General features: G+C 37.2%; 1 protein-coding gene across 14 annotated transcripts in view; it reads left to right on the top strand.

The window, feature by feature from the left end:
* Positions 1-21,572, top strand: part of PARD3 (par-3 family cell polarity regulator) — a 670,780-nt gene that overhangs the window by 369,234 nt on the left and 279,974 nt on the right. For all 14 annotated transcript variants that reach the window (XM_030321422.1, XM_030321420.1, XM_030321421.1 and 11 more), the window contains exons 6-7: positions 4,809-4,900; positions 7,371-7,454. In XM_030321422.1, coding sequence (XP_030177282.1) covers positions 4,809-4,900; positions 7,371-7,454 — 176 coding nt within the window. The remainder of the gene's footprint in view (positions 1-4,808; positions 4,901-7,370; positions 7,455-21,572) is intronic.

Here is a 21,572-nt window from a genome sequence, read left to right as displayed (position 1 = left end):
GTAAAAGTGACCTCTGATTAGTAAATTGCACATGGACTCAAAAAACTATAAATATGTGACAAGCCGCTCTGCGCATGGTGTTGTTTTGAGGTACCAGCTTTTGTGAGGCGTGAGGCTTTTAAGTCAGGGTGATGCTTGCCACCCTCTGATGTGTGTCCTTTCCTGCACCTGAGCTGTGGACCGGGGACCCACAAGAATAGCCCCTGGATAGCCGTGCGGTCTGCTGCTCCCAAAGATGAAAGCAGAATGCTGCCTTGCTGGAACGTTGGGTTTCCTGCCTTAGGTCCTTTGGGCATTTCAAATATGTAGTCAGAATAAAAATATATAAACAATACTGGAAGGTTTCTAATGAAAAGAGTACTCTCTATTCTGCTCCTCCTGATTTTCCCAGTCTGTCTCCTCAGAGGGACTATTTCATGCAGATATTTTTTTTCAGGTATTTACTCCCATATTTCTAAATAAAATATTTATGTTGCTTTTTCCTGGTTACCAGTTATTAACATCTGTTGACTTGTCACTGTGGAAGATGGTTTTTCCTTTTATGCCACTTTTACTTTCCATGTCCCCATTTTCTCCCTATCATCTAAGTTAAAGTAATAGCCAGCCTCACGTTATATAGTAACTTGTGGCTCACTGCATAAGTAAGTAGGTACTCTGATGAAATATTCTTTCCTACACATTTTCCTTTGTTGTTCCTGGAGTCCACTGCTTTGACCTTTTCAAAATTTATTTTATCTGTATATTTCTGAAAAATTCCCCCCACATTCTCCATCAGGTCTGTCAAAATATTCTCCAAATGTTCAAAAACATCAGACCAATTATTAATTTATTTTTTTCATGCAGATTGACTTTCCAGACTTCTCTATCCTTTTGCTCTAATCACAATTGGCTTCTGCTTCTCTGGGCTGTCTTTTCACCTTATGCTGGGGCTTTCCTTGAGTTCTGTCCACTGCTTTATTGAATTTCTTGGATTTTTCTGGTGCACATCCAAAAATAGCTTCCTATGAAAGGGTCCATCGGAAGTAAAGACTTTGCATTTGTTTCAAATTTCATTCTTGATTTTTCTTTAGTTGTTTGGTTGAACACAGAATTCACTGAAAAATTTTTTTCTTTTAGTGTGAAAGGTGTGACTTTATTATAGAGTAGAATTTCACGTTACTTTATAAAGGCATTGTTGGGGTGTCTCGGTGGGTCAGTTGGTTTAAACGTCTGACACTTGATCTCAGCTCAGGTCATGATCTTATGGTTCCTGATATCGAGCCCCAGTACAGAGCCTGCTTGTGTGTCTCTCCCTCTCTCTCTCCACTCCTCCCTCGCTCACTCACTCTCTCTTTAAAAATAAATAAACATGAGAAAAATTTGTAAAAGAAGGCATTATTATCATAGAGCATCTGTTAATGATATTTCTACTTTTGGTTTGCTAGCAATCGTACAAATGCTACCATTTGGCAATGCTTAAATTGTGTTGTCCATTGTTCTCCTCCATTTTTGAATATCTTGAGAGCAGAGAGAGGCCTTTGTCCGGGATTTTCCCTTTAAGGATGTCTATACCACAGACGGCCTTGGTAGATAGGTATAGTGTCCTCTTCCAGAGCAATGGGCAGACATGATTACTGCCTGTGTAAGGTATTTGGGTCCCCTAAGCTCAGGTTCCTTCTGTGTGTGCCAGTGTTCCCCGGTTCTCTTCTCATCACTTTGTGAGAATTTCAACTGGAGAAACCAGTGCATAGAAGGATGATACTCTGACTACTGCTGTAATGAACTGCCCTCTGTCTCTGACCCAGGGGTCTCATTTTTTCTGCTAGCATCCATGAAGCTATGCAGGCTAAGTTAGGATCTTTCAAGTAGGGCAAAACCATAGACTCTTCACAGTTCTTGATGTCTAGTTTTTTTTCTCTGCAAATTTCCTCAACCTAACCCATAATGCTTTCCTCCTCATGACATTTATTTGATTGTGTACTGCATTTAGTTGTTTATATTTTCCATATGTTTTCTCATTTCAAAGACCTTTTATAATGAAGGTACTTTGTATATAGCAAAGCACAACAAATGTCAGGTTTTATGAACGTTTCTAAAATGTGGATGATACATTTTCTATTTGAGTAGGTAGTATGTTTAATATTAACTTGTATTGTAAGGTATAAGGTATGAATAGATGAATATATAATCTTAAATTATAGTTGTGTAACACTGCCTTGAATCATTTATTTGAGGTATGTTTTATGTCATTTATTATTTATTTCTCTTTTCAATAACAGCTAACATTTATTGGGCAATTACTATGTGTTAGGCACCATGTTATGGCTATTTTATGGATTCTCTTATCCCTCTCAATAGTCCTAAAAAGAAGATGTTTTTATTGTTTCTGTTTTACAGAAGAAGACATAGAAATACAAAAGGGGTATGTGAATTGCCTAAGGATATAAAATTGGCAAATGAGTACTCACACCCAAATCTGTTTGATTCTTGAACCCTGGCTCTTAACCGCTACATTCTACTATAAAATGGAGAGAAGGGAAAGGATAAGAAATATATTTTCTCACCTGGAAATTTTTTAACATTGTGTAGTTTGAATTATTATTTTAAGCCTTTAATATTGATTTGGGATAAATAATAGTTTCATTTTCTATGTGTAATGGAATTCAGTAAATAACTCATGCTAAAAGCAACTATGTTCAATCACAGCTTTTTAGAAGTACAAAACAACAAAATAAAGCAATACAGGAACTGATATTTACACATCCCGAAGCTGGGAAATTTTAAGTTGTGGTTCCCACAGCAATAGCAGCTCAGCCTCAGGGCAGTGAGTGTTGTGATCTAAACTGAACACCATATGCAGCTGCATGAAATAATATTCTACATGCTCGTGGGGGCCTGATAATGGCCACTATGGGAACAATGAATGTGTAAATTATCAGCTACTGTTTTATCACTGTAGTTCGGGGCATTTCATTTATGTGGCTGTTTCATAGTACAACCTAGGTGTTTCACTGGTTATACATTATGGTGGCATTTCATAGTGTGTAAATTATTAATGGATCCTGTAACAAAATGTTTTTAACTTGAAAGATTATTTTTATGTTTTCCATCTAATTTATAAACACTTTATTCTCCTCCCTATCCTCATTGCCAATGGAAAAGCATACTTGTAGGAGTTCTTGTTTACATGTGAAGTGTGGTTTGTAGGCAGGTTCAAGATGCTGGTTAACCTTTGTAATGTATTGTGTGCTTGTGCTTAAGAGATGACTAAGAAGTGTGTATTAGAGCCTCTTAAAACATAGGATCATCAATCTTCAACTACTTTGGTTTCATGCAGTGCACCACCACTGAGGACACATGGAACCTGTCCACAACTTACAGAAAAATTTGGTGCATCCAGCTTCTTATTTTGGCAGATTCTCAGAGGAAATGTCAATTGGGTATTACCAACTGCTCTGCGTTGCCTTAATAGTGCTTGAAGAATTTAACATATTGTTTAACAGTGTGTGGAACCTAGGGCCTTGGCTTATCATTTTGTCGATTGGTGTCTTTGTTGATGGCATTTAAATTTCTATGAGTCTCTCAAGTACACGGTTGAAAATATAAAATTTATCTTTAATGGTGGACTCCTATATAGGTGGTTTAATAAATTCACATAGAAAATCACTGTTATCAAATTTATATGTAGAAGAAAGGATAGACTAACAAATTACATGTATATATAAATTATATGTATAAACTTCCAAGAAACGGATTAAATACATTTTATTATTTTGTGTTTTGAAACTTAATACCCCAGAGATTTCTAGGGATGATTTTGTTTTTATTAGCAAAATATTTAAGGTATCTACTGGATACCAGGCACTGTGGATCCAAGGTAAAGCACACTAAGCCTCTTAGTGACTATGATTAGAGATTCCAAGTCTTACTAATTTGATTAATAAGACCACTGATATCAGTCAGGCATGTTTACCATTATTCAAATGATCCAGAAAAGCCAACTCTACTGTTAGTGAACTCTTTAATTGAAAGACAATGGCCAAGGTTATAAAGTAAGCATATCCATGAGTGGCAGTTCATTTATTTTTATGAGCCATCACATTTATTCCATGTTCGTGTTTTGTAGTATTGCATACTTACCCAATTTCTACAACATGTGGGACCATAACTTTTACATAATATTTCATTTTAAAAGGAAGAACAAAAGTGGTGGTTGATTATTTTGCTGTTTGTACCTTTTTCTAGGTTTAGTACTTCATAACAGAAGTACATAATCAGACATTTGGCCTAGGTCAAGTTTATGTGAAATTTCAGAGGATGAAGGATTTGAGTCTAGGGTTGTACATACTGCATGCTCATTTTGACAAATCTGGTTTAGTAGGAACTGGGGACCTTTGAAGCGTTTGGTAGTTGTTAAGGTTTTTAATGGTCTCAACTGTTTGGATTAGTAAAAATGTTAAACGTATTACCTATATCCTATACATTTATTTATTAATATAACATTGTAGGAATGTATAATTACTTCCAAAAACATACACCAAAAAGTGAAATAAAAATGTTAAGAAAGTTCACATAAGTAGAAGTTCTTTTCTTATTATAGTTGTGTCTTGCCCACTTCCTGGGGTATGCTAACTCAGGAAACTTACTTTAAAATACAGCTTTTCATATACATCTACCCATCTTATCATTAAAGGTCATCCTCTCTGGAGGAAGGACCCAGTTAACATGATCATAATGCCTATCAAAGTCCAGTTTTATCCAATTTCCTTTCACATTATGGAAGTAAATGTAACACAGAGTGTGCTTCTATTTGTGCTGTGTGTCTCTAGGATGAGGATGGGACAGAAGAAGACAACAGTCGTGTTGAACCTGTTGGACATGCTGATACCGGTTTGGAGAATATACCCAGCTTTTCTCTGGAGTAAGTTACTGATATTTTTAACTGAATTTGTAATATACATGTAGCATCACTGATAGCAGCAAGTATTCCAAAAGCATATGGCATGCGGAATGTTTGTGCTTAGTTAAAACCATGCGTTGCATTGGTTTGTTTTCCAAAGAGCATCTTTCATCTATTTAGTTAATTATCTAATGTAAGAAGTATAGCATGGAAATTCACATGTTCTGTCCTGAGTTACATGCCTTGGCAAATACTATTAAATTATAATATAAAATAGTATTTGATTGACAATGTCATCTTAACAGCACTGTAACTGTTTTCAAATTGCTTTGTATGTCATTGTTTTGGTCATTTGTTCGTTCCTCAACTTTGCTAAATTAAAAACAAAATGTGTAGATCTACTTTACTTGAAAAACCAGTTGGATCATGTAAGCATTAGTCATGTTAGTATATATTTTTTTGATTTGGAAAAATCGAATGTCTCTCGAGAGATTTGTTGAAATCTCTGTTTGTTGAAAAATTCGAATCATAGGTTAGGGACCTTGAACATGGTTTTAGGTATAAAAGGAAGAAGAAAAACTTTACTATATTATTTCAGCTTTACAATTGTCTTAAATATTGGCATGTTTAAATGGAAGGTGTTCTTAGGACTTCTTCCCTTGGTAGTTTAGACCAGGGAGGGCAGTCATTCTGAAATTTTTTTTTGACTTTCGGTAAAAGTTGAAAGGGCCTAGATATCAACATTTAAACTCTTAACTCTGTCTTCTCTTGGTGTTTCAAGGGAAGGCTCTTAAAAAACTGCTGTCAGTGAGAGTAATAGTTTCGAGAACCAGGTTATGTTTAGACAGATAGCAACCAGCAGTCTCCGTTACATTTGAGAAGACTTGCCATGTCCTAGTTCTTTTAAGAAAGAATGTGGAATAAAATAAATTTATAAGTTATATTCTTAATTGACAAGCTAATCATTAAATAGATGTTCAAATGATATTAAGTATCTAAGATGTGAAATTCTATGAAAATATAAAAAAATTAAAAATTCACTTGAATAGTATTACATTAGTAAATATTTTGGCAGTATGGCAGGATTCTAATTTTTTCCTAATTAGTGTATGTGATTAAATATATGCGTGTATTCTCAATTTTGTTTTGATTTGTTTGATATCACTATCTTTAATTTTCTTTAGTCTTTATATTGTATAGTCAGGACATTAATAGTATGTAGCATAACTTTATTTTTTATTTACGTAATATAATTGAAGAATTAGCATTTCCTTTATAGTTGTCCACATTGCTTCAGCTAGATATTTAACTGAAATACTAGTTTCAGAAATTGTCAGATAAGACCTACTTAGATTTCTGTGCACTACACATACACGCGCACACACACACACACACGGGAAAATCTATAAAGGAAGTGAAATCTCATAAAAGGTTTAGAAAATTTACATTCTTTAAGTTAAACCAGTTTTCATTAAACTCTGGCTTATTATATTAATAGTAAAGTACTTTAGTTATGTAATAGTAGTAACTCCATGTTACTTCTATATCTCTTCATGACTTTAAAGCTCAATTACAAACACTTATGAAAATTATTTGATTTTTATTAGAAAAAAATTTTTTTTACATTTATTTATTTTTTGAGAGACATAGAGAGGCAGAGCACAAGTTGGGGAAGGGCAGAGAGAGAAGGGGACACAGAATCCGAAGCAGGCTCCAGGCTCTGAGCTGTCAGCACACAGCCTGATGCGGGGCTCAAACTCACAAACCGTGAGATCATGACCTGAGCTGAAGTTGGTCGCCCAACTGACTGAGCCACCCAGGCGCCCCAAAATTATTTGATTTTTAGCAGGTACCTGTTGGCTTTGGAAAGGAGTTTCATACCTTGCGTTGCAGTTACACTTAGAGAAGTAGGAAATGGTGACTGAATTATGGTGGAACAGTGGGATGTAAAGATGGCTGGATCACATGTGGACTGTCACCTACAGAAGCAAAAGCTTTTACCTCATTGAGTTATTGGAAGGAGCAATAATGTGACATATGCAGGAGCACTTTGTAAATTTTAATGTGCTCTGCAGCCAAAACACCTTTACTCATTTAATCTATATTGTCCTTGAAATAAATACTGCGATGGAAAATTTTTCGTGGAAATCTAGAGTTCTGACTTACGAAATGTGTACTTGTATTACACATAGAACAGTGTGTGGTCCGAGAGAAATGGTTCTGTGTCATTTTAATGTAGTTATTTCTGCTGATTGCTCTCTCTGCATGCCATCAGGCTAGTGTTCAGGTATGTAGTGTTTAATGTCGCTTTCATCACCATGTTTCTATTCCAGAATGTGTACATGTATGTGTGTGTGCCTGGTGGGATTTTCGTTTTGTTCTCTTTTGTTGTTGTGTGTCTGTGTTGTAGCAGTTTTTTGTTTTGTTTTGTTTTGGTTTTGGTTTGTTTACAGTACATGTTCATGCTCCCTCATTCATCATTGTCTCACAGTGATATGGTAAAGCTCGTACAAGTCCCCAACGATGGAGGGCCTCTGGGAATCCATGTAGTGCCTTTCAGTGCTCGAGGCGGCAGGTAACGTATCTTGGAGGTTTTTAATTGAATCATAATGTTGAGTGTTTTATCTTCATTTATGCTCAGATATAGAGTGGTGTTGATTTAGCATATGCTTAATAGTAACGTTTTCATTTGGGGGCACTCGCTACTTCATACGTATACATCATAATCATGGAAAGCACTCAGGCTGATGAAGAAATCAAGCATTTAAATTATTCTAATAATTTTATTGGTCATCACACATCCCTGCAAACATTGTACTTTGCTGTACATTGGTGAAACACTTTAGAGTCAGAACTCTAGCTGAATTTCCAAAATTAAGGGAGAGCTTAAAGCAGTTTTCTGGAAAAATTTATCCAATAAAAATTATCTGGGTAACTCAGGGAATGATTCATGTTAAATTCATTTTTATGTTTATTTAGTTCTTTAATCTTGAAAGATTTTTATGTTTGAAATTTGTGAAAGTTAAATAAGCTATAGATTTATTTCCTACCATGCGACTTGTGGCTCCTTCTTTTTTCAATCTCTGCACACTCAAATGTCAAATTTTGTATGGCTAATGACTTCATTAATTTATAGAATGTGTATCTTTAAAAACTTCAAATGTTGTATGAGTTTCTTTTCTTCTGCCTTTTTTTTTCTGTGAAAAAAACTATCCTTGGGTTTATTAAATTTTTATTTTAATATGTTTATTAAACTGTGAGTTGATACTGCAACTAAGGGTGATGGTCCTCTGTTAACAACAAGTGACGGGCATTGCATCCTTGCCCTGGAGCTGTTAACTGTTAAGTGCTTGAAGTTTACTTACACACTCTCCTAAATCCCATCCAGTAATTACCTGGTGAAATCTATTTATGAACTACTTGGCTTCTCATTCTTTCTTTTATTGTTATGATTATATTTATTTATTTTTTAACTTCCTTTACACTGGGACAAGAAAGGGGAAAGCTGGCAGATGGCCTTAAACCAGTGACTTGAGATGTAGTTCACATCTGTAGTTCACTGTTGCCAGGGAATTGCAAGCATGTAGCATGGTGTAAAAAACAGATGGAATGTCAGTGATAAGTGTGTGATTCAATTATTTACTTAAGTTTGTTGATTGAGTATTGTACCACTGTCCTAATTGTGGTGACTCCAGATTTCATCTCTTTGGTAGAGCACAGGCTTTATGGAATGTCTGGAAGCTGAAACTGATTTACCAAGAACTCTGCTGGAGTAAGAGGCTTGACAGTTAGTGTTATATAACAAGCTGTGAACTTCACCTTGAATTTTGAGGTGGTGTTATATTCACAGGGTTCTGACTGCTTTCTCTTTTTTCCTCCTTCTCTTTGTTTATTTTTAAACTCTAGAGAAGCATTGAAATTTCTTTAAGGCACTTTCGTTTAAACACAGTTCTTTTTCAAAATGGACTTTTCCTTTATTTCCTTTAAAGAATACAATTTTAAATGATCTCAAAAGTTAAATCTTTTTTCACTTATTTTACGAGTAGAAAGAAAAAAGATAAGGTAAACTGTGTGGATTATAGCTTCCTGATATTAGTGTACCTTTACCTTCCTGTGGGATGTAACTTTTCACAAATGGGACTTAATTGTGTATATACCAGCTTTGAAGCAATATTTCATTTTTTGTTGTTATTGAAGTATAATTGATGTTAGTTTCAGGAGTTCAATGTAGTGATTTGACATTTATATACATTCTGAAATGATCACCATGATAAGTCTAGTTACCATGTCACCAAAGTTAATAAATAATATCGTCTGTATTCCCCATGACTTATATTCCCATGACTTATTTATTTTATAATTGGAAGTCTGTTCTTCTAGATGCCCTTCACCCATTTTATCCACCCCCAAAACTCACTCTCTTCTTGCAACCATCGGTCTTTATGTGTGAGTCGGGTTTTGCTTTGTTTTGTTTGTTCATCTGTTTTGTGTTTTAGATTCTACATGTAAGTGAAATCATAGGGTATTTGTCTGACTCATTTCACTTAGCATAGTACCTGGAAGCTCCATCCATGTTGTCACAAATGGCAAGTTTTTCTTCTATTTAATGGCTGAGTAGTATTCCATTGTATACCCATGACACATATTTATCCCTTCAGCTATAGATGGACACTTAAGTTGCTTCCATATCTTGGCTATTGTAAATTAAGCTGCAATGAACATAGGGGTACATATATCTTTTCCAGTTAGTTTTTTTGTTTTCTTTGGATAAATACACAGAAGTGGAATTGCTGAATTGTACAGTAGTTCTTTTTTTAATTTCTTGAGAAACCTCTGTACTGTTTTCCATAGTGGTAGCACTAATTCCTACCAACAGTGAATGAAGGTTTCCTTTTCTCCACATCCTCACCAATACTTGGTATTTTGTGTGTTTGTGTTTGTGTGTGTATGTGCGTGGGGTGGGGTTAGTCAGTCTGGAAGGTGTGAAATGATCTTATTGTGGTTTTAATTTGCATTTCCCTGATAATTAGTGATGTTGAGCATGTTTTCATGTGCCTTTTGGCTATAGAAAAAATGTCTACTCAGATCTTCTGCCCATTTTTAATTTTTTTGCCTTGGAGTTGGGTGAGTTCTATATATATATATTGGATATTAGCTGTTTTTGTAAAATATGAATTTCAAGTATTCTCTCCTATTTAGCACAGTACGTTTTCATTTTGTTGACAGTTTCCTTCACTTGCAAAAACTTGTTCATTTGCTATACTCTTATTTGTTTATTTTTGCTTTTGTTGTTCTTGCCTTGGAGTCAAATCCAAAAAATATCACTAAGACCAATGTCGAGGTGGTTATCACCTATGTTTTCTCCTTGGATTTTTATGGCGTTAGGTCTTATGTTCAAATCTTTAATCCATTTTAAGTTATGTTGCATATGCCTTAAGATGCAGTCCAGTTTCATTCATTTGCATGTAGCTATCCAGTTTTCCCATGCCATTTGTTAAAGAGACTGTCCTTTCCCTGTTGTATATTCTTGCCTCCTTTCTCATAAATTAATTGATCATGTAAATATGTATGTATTTTTGACCTCTCTGTTTTGTTTTCTTGATCTGTGTGTCTGTTTTGTGCCAGTACCATAATGTTCTGATCACAGTAGCCTTGTAGTATAGTTTGAAATCAGGGAGCATCATGCCTCTAGCTTTGTTCTTCTTTCTTAATATTGCTTTGGCTATTTGGGTTCTTGTGTGCTTCCAAAAGAATTTTAGGATTGTTCATTTTAATTCTGTGAAAAATGCCATTGAAATTTTGATAGGGATTGCAGTGAATCTGTAGGTTGCTTTGGGTAATATGGACTAGAGTGTTGTGTTTTCACTTTTATTTGTTTCCAGGTATTTTGGTTTTGGCTGCTTCTTTTGTTGTTATTGTTAATCCATTGGTTGTTTAGTAGCCTGTTGTGTGGTCTCTATGTGTTTTGTTTTTTTCCAGTTGTTTCTTGAAGGTGATTTCTGCTTTCATACTGTTGTGGTTGGATAAGATGCTTAATAGGATTTAAAAAAAATTTTTTTTAATGTTTTTTTTTTAATTTTTTTTTGCATCCTTTCTTTTATTTTATCTTAATTTTTATTTTTTAAAATTTACATCCAAGTTAGTTAACATATAGTGTAATAATGATTGCAGGAATAGAACTTAGTGATTCATCACTTAGATATAACAGCCAGTGCTCATCCCAAAAAATGCCCTCCTTAATGCCCTCGCCCATTTAGCCCACCCCCCCAACAACCCTCAGTTTGTTTTCTTTTCTTTTTTTAATATATGAAATTTATTGTCAAATTTGTTTCCATACAACACCCAGTGCTCATCCCAAAAGATGCCCTCTTCAATACCCATCACCCACCCTCCCCTCCCTCTCACCCCCCATCAACCCTCAGTTTGTTCTCAGTCTCTTATGCTTTGGCTCTTTCCCACTCTAACCTCTTTTTTTTTTTTTTCCTTCCCCTCCCCCATGGGTTTCTGTTAAGTTTCTCAGGATCCATATAGGAGTGAAAACATATGGTATCTGTCTTTCTCTGCATGGCTTATTTCACTTAGCATCACACTCTCCAGTTCCATCCACGTTGCTACAAAGGGCCATATTTCATTCTTTCTCATTGCCATGTAGTACTCCATTGTGTATATAAGCCACAATTTCTTTATCCATTCATCCGTTGATGGACATTTAGGCTCTTTCCGTAATGTGGCTATTGTTGAGAGTGCTGCTATAAACATTGGGGTACAAGTGCCCCTATGCATCGGAACTCCTGTATCCCTTGGGTAAATTCCTCGCCGTGCTACTGCTGGGTCATAGGGTAGGTCTATTTTTAATTTTTTGAGGAACCTCCACACTGTTTTCCTGAGCGGCACCAGTTTGCATTCCCACCAACAGTGCAAGAGGGTTCCCATGTCTCCACATACTCTCCAGCATGTATAGTCTACTGATTTGTTCATTTTGGCCACTCTGACTGGCGTGTGGTGATATCTGAGTGTGGTGTTGATTTGTATTTCCCTGATGAGGAGTGACGTTGAGCATCTTTTCATGTGCATGTTGGCCATCCAGATGTCTTCTTTAGAGACGGGTCTTTTCATGTTTTCTGCCCGTTTCTTCACTGGATTATTTGTTTTTCGGGTGTGGAGTTTGGTAAGCTCTTTATAGGTTTTGGATACTAGCCCTTTGTCTGATATGTCATTTGCAAATATCTTTTCCCATTCCGTTGGTTGCCTTTTAGTTTTGTTGATTGTGTCCTTTGCTGTGCAAAAGCTTTTTGTCTTCATGAGGTCCCAATAGTTCATTTTTGCTTTTAATTCCATTGTCTTTGGGGATATGTCAAGTAAGAAATTGCTGTGGCTGAGGTCAGAGAGGTCTTTTCCTGCTTTCTCCTCTAGGGTTTTGATGGTTTCCTGTCTCACATTCAGGTCCTTTATCCATTTTGAGTTTATTTTTGTGAATGGTGTGAGAAAGTGGTCTATTTCAACCTTCTGCATGTTGCTGTCCAGTTCTCCCAGCACCATTTGTTAAAGAGACTGTCTTTTTTCCATTGGATGTTCTTTCCTGCTTTGTCAAAGATTAGTTGGCCATATGTTTGTGGGTCTAGTTCTGGGGTTTCTATTCTATTCCACTGGTCTGTGTGTCTGTTTTGTGCCAACACCATCCTGTCTTGATGATTACAGCTTTGTAGTAGAGGCTAAAGTCTGGGATTGTGATGCCTCCTGCTTTGGTCTTCTTCAAAATTACTTTGGCTATTCGGGCTTTTTTGTGGTTCCGTACGAATTTTAGGATTGCTTGTTCTAGCTTCGAGAAGAATGCTGGTGCAGTTTTGATTGGGATTTCATTGAATGTGTAGATACCTTTGGGTAGTATTGACATTTCGACAATATTTATTTTTCCAACCCATGAGCACATAATGTTTTTCCATTTCTTTATGTCTTCTTCAACTTCCTTCATAAGCTTTCTATAGTTTTCAGCATACAGATCTTTTACATCTTTGGTTAGATTTATTCCTAGGTATTTGATGATTCTGGTGCAGTTGTGAATGGGATCAGTTTCTTTATTTGTCTTTCTGTTGCTTCATTATTAGTGTATACGAATGCAACTGAATTCTGTACATTGACTTTGTATCCTGCATCTTTGCTGAATTTATGTATCAGTTCTAGCAGACTTTGGGTGGAATCTGTCAGATTTTCCATGTATAATATCATGTCATCTGCAAAAAGTGAAAGCTTGACTTCATCTTTGCCAACTTTGATGCCTTTGATTTCCTTTTGTCTGATTGCTGATGCTAGAACTTCCAACACTATGTTAAACAACAGCGGTATGAGTGGACATCCCTGTCGTGTTCCTGATCTCAGGGAAAAAGCTCTCAGTTTTTCCCCATTGAGGATGATGTTAGCTGTGGGCTTTTCATAAATGGCTTTTATGATGTTTAAGTATGTTCCTTCTATCCCAACTTTCTCGAGGGTTTTTATTAAGAATGCTGAATTTTGTCAAATGCTTTTTCTGCATCGATTGACAGGATCATATGGTTCTCATCTTTTCTTTTATTAATGTGATGTATCATGTTGATTGATTTGCGAATGTTGAACCAGCCCTGCATCCTAGGAATGAATCCCACTTGATCATGGTGAATAATTCTTTTTATAAGCTGTTGAATTCGATTTGCTAGTATCTTATGGAGAATTTTTGCATCCATATTCATCAGGGATATTGGCCTGTAGTTCTCTTTTTTTACTGGGAGTCTAGTTTAGGAATCAATGTAATACTGGCTTCATAGAATGAGTCTGGAAGTTTTCCTTCCCTTTCTATTTTTTGAAATAGCTTGAGAAGGATAGGTATTATCTCTGCTTTAAATGTTTGGTAGAATTACCCAGGGAAGCCGTCTGGTCCTGGACTCTTATTTGTTGGGAGATTTTTCATAACTGATTCAATTTCTTTGCTGGTTATGGGTCTATTCAAGCTTTCTATTTCCTTCTGATTGAGTTTTGCAAGTGTGTGGGTGTTTAGGAATTTGTCCATTTCTTCCAGGTTGCCCAGTTTGTTGGCATATAATTTTTCATAGTATTCCCTGATAATTGCTTGTATTTCTGAGGGATTGGTTGTAATAATTCCATTTTCATTCATGATTTTATCTATTTGGGTCCTCTCCCTTTTCTTTTTGAGAAGCCTGGCTAGAGGTTTATCAATTTTGTTTATTTTTTTCAAAAAACCAACTCTTGGTTTCATTGATCTACTCTACAGTTTTTTTAGATTCTATTATGTTTATTTCTGCTCTGATCTTTATTCTTCTTCTGCTGGGTTTAGGGTGTCTTTGCTGTTCTGCTTCTATTTCCTTTAGGTGTGCTGTTACATTTTGTATTTGGGCTTTTTCTTGTTTCTTGAGATAGGCCTGGATTGCAATGTATTTTCCTCTCAGGACTGCCTTCGCTGCGTCCCAATGCGTTTGGATTGTTGTATTTTCATTTTCGTTTGTTTCATTTTCATTTTCGTTTGTTTCCATATATTTTTTAATTTCTTCTCTAATTGCCTGGTTGACCCATTCATTCTTTAGTAGGGTGTTCTTTAACCTCCATGCTTTTGGAGGTTTTCCAGACTTTTTCCTGTGGGTGATTTCAAGTTTCATAGCATTGTGGTCCGAAAGTATGCATGGTATGATCTCAATTCTTGTATACTTATGAAGGGTGTTTTGTGACCCTGTATGTGATCTATCTTGGAGAATGTTCCATGTGCACTCAAGAAGAAAGTATATTCTGTTGCTTTGGGATGCAGAGTTCTAAATATATCTGTCAAGTCCATCTGATCCAGTGTAGCATTCAGGGCCCTTGTTTTTTTATTTACCGTGTGTCTAGATGATCTATCCATTGTTGTAAGTGGGGTATTAAAGTCCCCTGCAATTACCACATTCTTACCAATAAGGTTGCTATGTTTGTGAGTAATTGTTTTATATATTTGGGGGCTCCCGTATTCGGTGCATAGACATTTATAATTGTTAGGTCTTCCTGATGGATAGAGCCTGTAATTATTATATAATGCCCTTCTTCATCTCTTATTACAGCCTTTAATTTAAAGTCTCATTTGTCTGATACAAGTATGGCTACTCCAGCTTTCTTTTGACTTCCAGTAGCATGATAGATAGTTCTCCATCCCCTCACTTTCACTCTGAAGGTGTCCTCAGGTCTAAAATAAGTCTCTTGTAGACAGCAAATAGATGGGTCTTGTTTTTTTATCCATTCTGATACCCTGTGTCTTTTTGTTGGTGCATTTAGTCCATTTACATTCAGTGTTATTATAGAAAGATATGAGTTTAGAGTCATTGTGATGTCTGTATGTTTTATGCTTGTAGTGATGTCTCTGGTAGTTTGTCTCACAGGATCCCCCTTAGGATCTCTTGTAGGGCTGGTTTAGTGGTGATGAATTCCTTCAGTTTTTGTTTGTTTGGGAAGACCTTTATCTTCCCTTCTATTCTAAATGACAGATTTTCTGGATAAAGGATTCTCAGCTGCATATTTTTTCTGTTGATCACATTGAAGATTTCCTGGCATTCCTTTCTGGCCTGCCAAGTTTCAGTAGAGAGATCTTTCACGAGTCTTATCGGTCTCCCTTATATGTTAGAGCACGTTTATCCCTAGCTGCTTTCAGAATTTTCTCTTTATCCTTGTATTTTGCCAGTTTCACTATGATATGTCGTGCAGAAGATCGATTCAAGTTACGTTTGAAGGGAGTTCTCTGTGCCTCTTGGATTTCAATGCCTTTTTCCTTCCCCAGATCAGGGATGTTCTCAGCTATTATTTCTTCAAGTACACTTTCAGCATGTTTCGCTCTCTCTTCCTCCTCTGGAATACCAATTATGTGTAGATTATTTCTCTTTAGCGCATCACTTATTTCTCTAATTTTCCCCTCATACTCCTGGATTTTTTAATCTCTCTTTTTCTCAGCTTCTTCTTTTTCCATAATTTTATCTTCTAGTTCACCTATTCACTCCTCTGCCTTCAACAATCCGAGCTGTGGTCGCCTCCATTTTATTTTGCAGCTCATTAATAGCATTTTTAGTTCCTCCTGGCTGTTCCTTATTCCCTTGATCTCTGTAGCAATAGATTCTCTGTTGTCCTCTATACTGTTTTCAAGCCCAGCGATTAATTTTATGACTATTATTTTAAATTCACTTTATTTTATATTGTTTAAATCGTTTTTGATCAGTTCGTTAGCTGTCGCTATTTCCTAGAGTTTCTTTTGAGGGGAATTCTTCTGTTTCGTCATTTTGGATAGTCCCTGGAGTGTTGTGGAACTGCAGGGCACTTCCCGTGTGCTGTTTTGAATTACTGACATTGGTGGGGGGGCTGCAGTCAGACCTGATGTCTGCTCCCAGCCCACCACTGGGGCCACAGTCAGACTGGTGTGTATCTTCTCTTCCCCACTCCTAGGGGCGGAATTCACTGTGGGGTGGTGTGGCTCATCTGGGCTACTTGCACACTGCCTGGCTTGTGGTGCTGGGGATCTGGCGTATTAGCTGGGGTGGATCGGCAAGGTGCACAGGGGCGGGAGGGGCAGGCTCAGCTTGCTTTTCCTTAGGAGATCCGCTTTGGGAGGGGCCCTGCGGCACCGGGAGGGAGTCAGACCTGCCGCCGGAGGGATGGATCCGAAGAAGCACAGGCTTGGGTGTTTGCACGGTGCAAGCAAGTTCCCTGACAGGAACTTGTTCCCTTTGGGATTTTAGCTGGGGAATGGGTGAGGGAGATGGCAGTGGCGAGAGCCGTTGTTCCCCGCCAAGCTGAGCTCTGTCGTCCGGGGCTCAACAACTCTCCCTCCCCTTGTCCTCCAGCCCTCCTGCTCTCTGAGCAGAGCTGTTACCTTATAACCTTCCAGATGTTAAGTCCAGCTTGCTGTCAGAACACACTCCGTCCAGCCCCTCTGCTTTAGCAAGCCAGATTCGGGGGGGGGGGGGGCTCTGCTTGTCTGGCAGGCTGCCCCTCCGCCCCGGCTCCCTCACGCCAGTCCCCAGTCCGTGTAGCGCGCACTGCCTCTCCGCCCTTCCTACCCTCTTCTGTGGGCCTCTCGTCTGCGCTTGCCTCCAGAGAATCCATTCTGCTTGTCTTCTGGCGGTTTTCTGGGTTATTTAGGCAGGTGTGGGTGGAATCTAAGTGATCAGCAGGACGCGGTGAGCCCAGCATCCTCCTGTGCTGCCATCTTCCTCTTGTTTTCTTAATGTTTATTTTTGAGAGAGACACAGAGCGCACGTGGGAGAGGGGCAGAGAGAGAGGGAGACACAGAATTCGAAGTAGGCTCAGGCTCTGAGCTGTCAGCACAGAGCCTGATGCAGAGCCTGAATTCACAAACTGTGAAATCATAACCAGAGCTGAAGTCAGATGCTTAACTGAAAGCCACCTTGGCGCCCCTGGGTCTTGTTCTTTTTATCCATTTAGCCACCCTATGTCTTTTTATTGAAGGATTTAGTATTTACATTTAAGGTAATTATTGATAGATATGTACTTATTGCCATTTTGTTTAGTTTTTTTTTTTCTGGTTGTTTTTATAGTTCTCTGTTCCTGCTTGCTGTCTTTCTTTGTGGTTTGATGACTTTCTTTTAGTTTTATGTTTAGATATTCTCATTTTTTTGTGTGTATTTTAAGATTTTGTTTAATGGTTACCGTGATATTCATATATAAGAGTGTGTGTGTATGTGTGTGTGTGTATGTGTAGCAATTTATTTTGATAGTGATTTAAGTTAGATGGCATTCCAAATGCACTGTATTTTTACTACCCATCCCCAGTGTTGTATGTTTTTGATATTGTATTTTACAGCTTTTTATTTTGTGTATCCCATATCTAATTATTGCAGTTACAGTTGATTTTACTACTTTGTTTTCATACTAGCCTCATAAGTGATTAATCCACTACCTTACTCTATATTTGCTTTATCAGTGTGATCTTTTTTCTTTCATATATTTTCTTACTTCTAGTTATGGCCTTTTGTTCAGAGCTTAAAGAAGTCTGTTTATCAATTCTTTTGTATTGCCAGTTTTGTGGTGATGAATTACCTTATTAGCCTTTGCTTGTCTCGAACTTTGTCTCCTTCAGTTCGGAGTAACCTTGCTGGGTAGAGTATTCTTGGTTGGAAGTTGCTTTTGTTTTTTCCCAACACTTTGAGTATATCATGCCACTTCCTTTTGTCTTGCAGAGTTTCTGTTGAAAAGTCATCTGGTAGTCATCTGCAGTTTCCCTAGTTATTTTTCTCTAGCTGCTTTTGAAATTCTCTCTTTAACTTTTGACATGTGATAATTACAATGTGTTTTAGTGTGTCTTTCTGTGTCCTGTAGTTTGGGACTTTCTGTGCTTCCTGGACCTGGATGTCTTTTTCCTTCTCTAGGTTAGGGAAGTTTTTAGCCGTTGTTTCTTCAAATAAGTTTCTGCCTCTTTCTTTCTTTCTTTCTTTCTTTCTTTCTTTCTTTCTTTCTTTCTTTCTTTCTTTCTTTCTTCTCTTTCTGGGACTCATATAATATGAATGTAGCATGTTTGATATTTTCCCACAGATCCTTGAATCTATTCTTATTTAAACTTTTTGTTTATCTTTTTGAAGTTCTGTTTGTGTTTGGGTGATTTCCACTATCTTGACTTCGAGATCACAGATCCATTTTTCCGTATTGTCTAACCTCCTTTTGATCCCATCTAGTGATTTTTTCAGAGCAGTTATTGTATTCTTTAGCTCTGTGAAGTGTGTTTGGTATTTTCTTATATTTTTCTGTCTCTTTGTTGAAGTTCTCAGTCTGTTGATCTATTTTTCTTCCGACTTTAGCATTTTATGAACTTTTTCTCAGATAAATTACTTACCTCTGTTTCATTAAGGTTTTTGTCTTGGATTTTATCTTGTTCTTTCATCTAGAACATGTTCCTCTGTTTCCTCATTTTGCTTCATTCTCTGTATTTGTTTTTGTGTATTATGTAAAACAGTTATATCTCCCTGTGCTTGTGAATGACTCTGTATAGGAGATAAACCTTAACATTTAACCTTACCCTTGTTCTTGGTTGTCTTTTGAGCTGTCTGTCCAATACTTTAAGTTCTATGGAGTCCAGAAACCCAACCCTCCCACCCCACCCAAGTCTGGTGTGCAAGGGACATCCCCTGTGTGTACAACACATGCCTGTTCAACTATGGCAGGGTCCAGGGGTAGAAGGCATGAGTCTGCTCATCTGCCGTGCCTAGATGTGCTGGCCAGTGGGGAGGGGGTGTTGCTCTCCCACAGCTGTTAGTTGGTTAGAGTGAGGTACAAAAATGGCACCTGCCAATACTGGCATTAGCAATGTAGAAGTAGTTTATAAAAATGGTATCCACTAGTATTCTGTCCCTAGAGAGAATACCAGCAGACTTCTGCCCCTCTGGTAGATACTTTAAGTTTAACAAGTAAAGTTCTTTCACCTGTGATCTAGACTTTTTTCAAACTCCTGTTTTGTGATCTGGGTCCTACATGTGAGCCCTTTAATCGGGAAATCTTTGTTCTTGATAGCCCTGTGGTTCTCCTTAATGTAATTCCTGTGGCTTTCAAAGCCAGATTTTGGGGGTTCCTCACTCTGCTTTAGACGCTGAGGGTTGTGGTACCTAGCATGGAACACAAATCCCTTGCTCCTCAGGAAGAAGCTGTGTGTGTGTGTGTGTGTGTGTGTGTGTGTGTGTGTGTAGGTTTGTCCTGATTTATATATATATATATGTTTTTATTTGTATTTTGTGTTTTGAGTTTTTTCCCAATTGTGGGTCACTGTGTTGGGGGTTTTGGCAAGAGTATGTCTCTGTGTGGTCTTTTTGTCCTTTCTTGTGGAGTAGCTCTTCAGCTGGTTCTGAGGTCCTTTTCTGAGAGAACTCTTCCATGTGTAGCTGTACATGTGTGGTATCTGTGGAAGAAGGTGAGTTCGGGATCTTCCTATGCTGTCTTCTTGAACCGCTTCCTGCCCTCCCATTTAAATGAGACTTAACCAGTATTTCAATTATAAACATGCCATTTTCTGTAATTTATTACACACTTCCTCCCTTAATGTGAAAGGATATTAGGATAAAATAAATAGATGAAAAGCCTAGAGCAAAAGGAAAACAAGATAGATAAGTAAATGTAGTATAGATTAATTCAGTGGAAGCAATTTCACAAAATCCACTGGTTACCATGGTGTTTAGAGATACAGAACACATTCAAGTAGACAAGTATCCCTTTGCAGAACTAAAAGTTGTTTTATAGCTGAGTCATTTTTAACATTTTTTAAATGTTATTTTTTTATTTGAGAGAGAGAGAGAGAGAGAGAGAGAGAGAGGAAGACACAGAATCTTAAGCAGGCTCCAGGCTATGAGCTGTCAGCACAGAGCTTGATGTGATGCTCGAACTTATGAGCTGTGAGATGATGACCTGAGCCAAAGTCAGCTGCTTAACAAACTGCACCCCCAGACGCCCCCCCTGAGTCATTTTTAATCTCGGTTGATTTGGCATTTAACAAAGACTGTCTTGTACAACTTTCTTATATAAGGGACAAAGAGATTAAGAAAATCAGATTCTACAATTGTAAACTCTTTTTAGACATTACCAGTTTTCATATTGGGAAACAACAAAGAACAAAGAAATATTTGTTCTTTTCTCAGTACTTATGTTGCTTTTTTAAGCTTACTCATTGACTTGATAGTAATGGTTCTTCAGAGTTAGGTTTTCATTGGGAGAGAAAATGCAGGCAGCGTGCTCAAAATCATAGAAATCAATCTTGAGGAGGCAAAGACACCCATGGTCCTTGTTCTCTGAAATGCTTACACTTAGATTCTTCTCATTCAATCAGAAACCTTCCCAAGGTTTTATCGTGTGATAATTCCTGAGTTAGGTGCTAGGACACAAAGATGAACAGGACATAGTCTTTCTCTAGGGATCTGCAACCAAGATGGAGTGATGGCCCCAAATCACACAATTGTAATTATGTGATAAATGTTGATATATGATAGGTACTCCATGAATTGATAGAGGAGGAATTGTCTGAATTAGGTAACTGAAGCTGGCTTGTTGCAGATGATTTCAAATGTGATGACAGCTTATAAAGGAAGCTACATCAGCTCCATGGTGGCTGAAAGGGCAAATTAAGCAATGTAGTATAGCAGAAAGGAAGAAATTAAGTGGAACTTGTGAAGAAATTGCACATGTATCTAGTGGGAATAAAAGAATACATATTCATGGGATGTAAGTTGAAATTTCCAAGAATAACTTCACTTGTACAAAATTCCAGTCTTATTTGAGCCTTCTCAATTTTGAAGATATAGCTAATTGAAGAACACTTACTGAATACTTCTTTTTGTAAAAGTGACCCATATCTGTCAGTATTGCCTTCTGATTTAGATTTCAAAGCCAAAAAGTCTAAGAAATAATGCAGGATATGAATTATATATCATAAAGAGAAAACACACAACGCAGGACATCTCTAGTAAAAATATAATTCAGGAAAACAGGAAAAAAATGTGAAGTCAATGTTAGAGAAATTTTTATAGCCACTTAAGTATTATTATGGCCTGAGGCATAATGAAGTTTTTTGAATAAGGATCTTGCTAGGCCTACTGTTTTCTAGAGCAAAACTGGAAGGTGTTTTTTGATTGGAGGCATCAGTGACACTTGGCATATGGCTTCTCATCCCCTAACCACTGCCTCAGTACCTAGATAGAGA

The sequence above is a fragment of the Lynx canadensis genome, chromosome B4, assembly GCF_007474595.2.
Source record: "Lynx canadensis isolate LIC74 chromosome B4, mLynCan4.pri.v2, whole genome shotgun sequence".
In the NCBI taxonomy this organism is placed as follows: domain Eukaryota; kingdom Metazoa; phylum Chordata; class Mammalia; order Carnivora; family Felidae; genus Lynx; species Lynx canadensis.
Note: the sequence above shows the minus strand (reverse complement) of the source record. Positions and strands in the feature narration are given on the sequence as shown.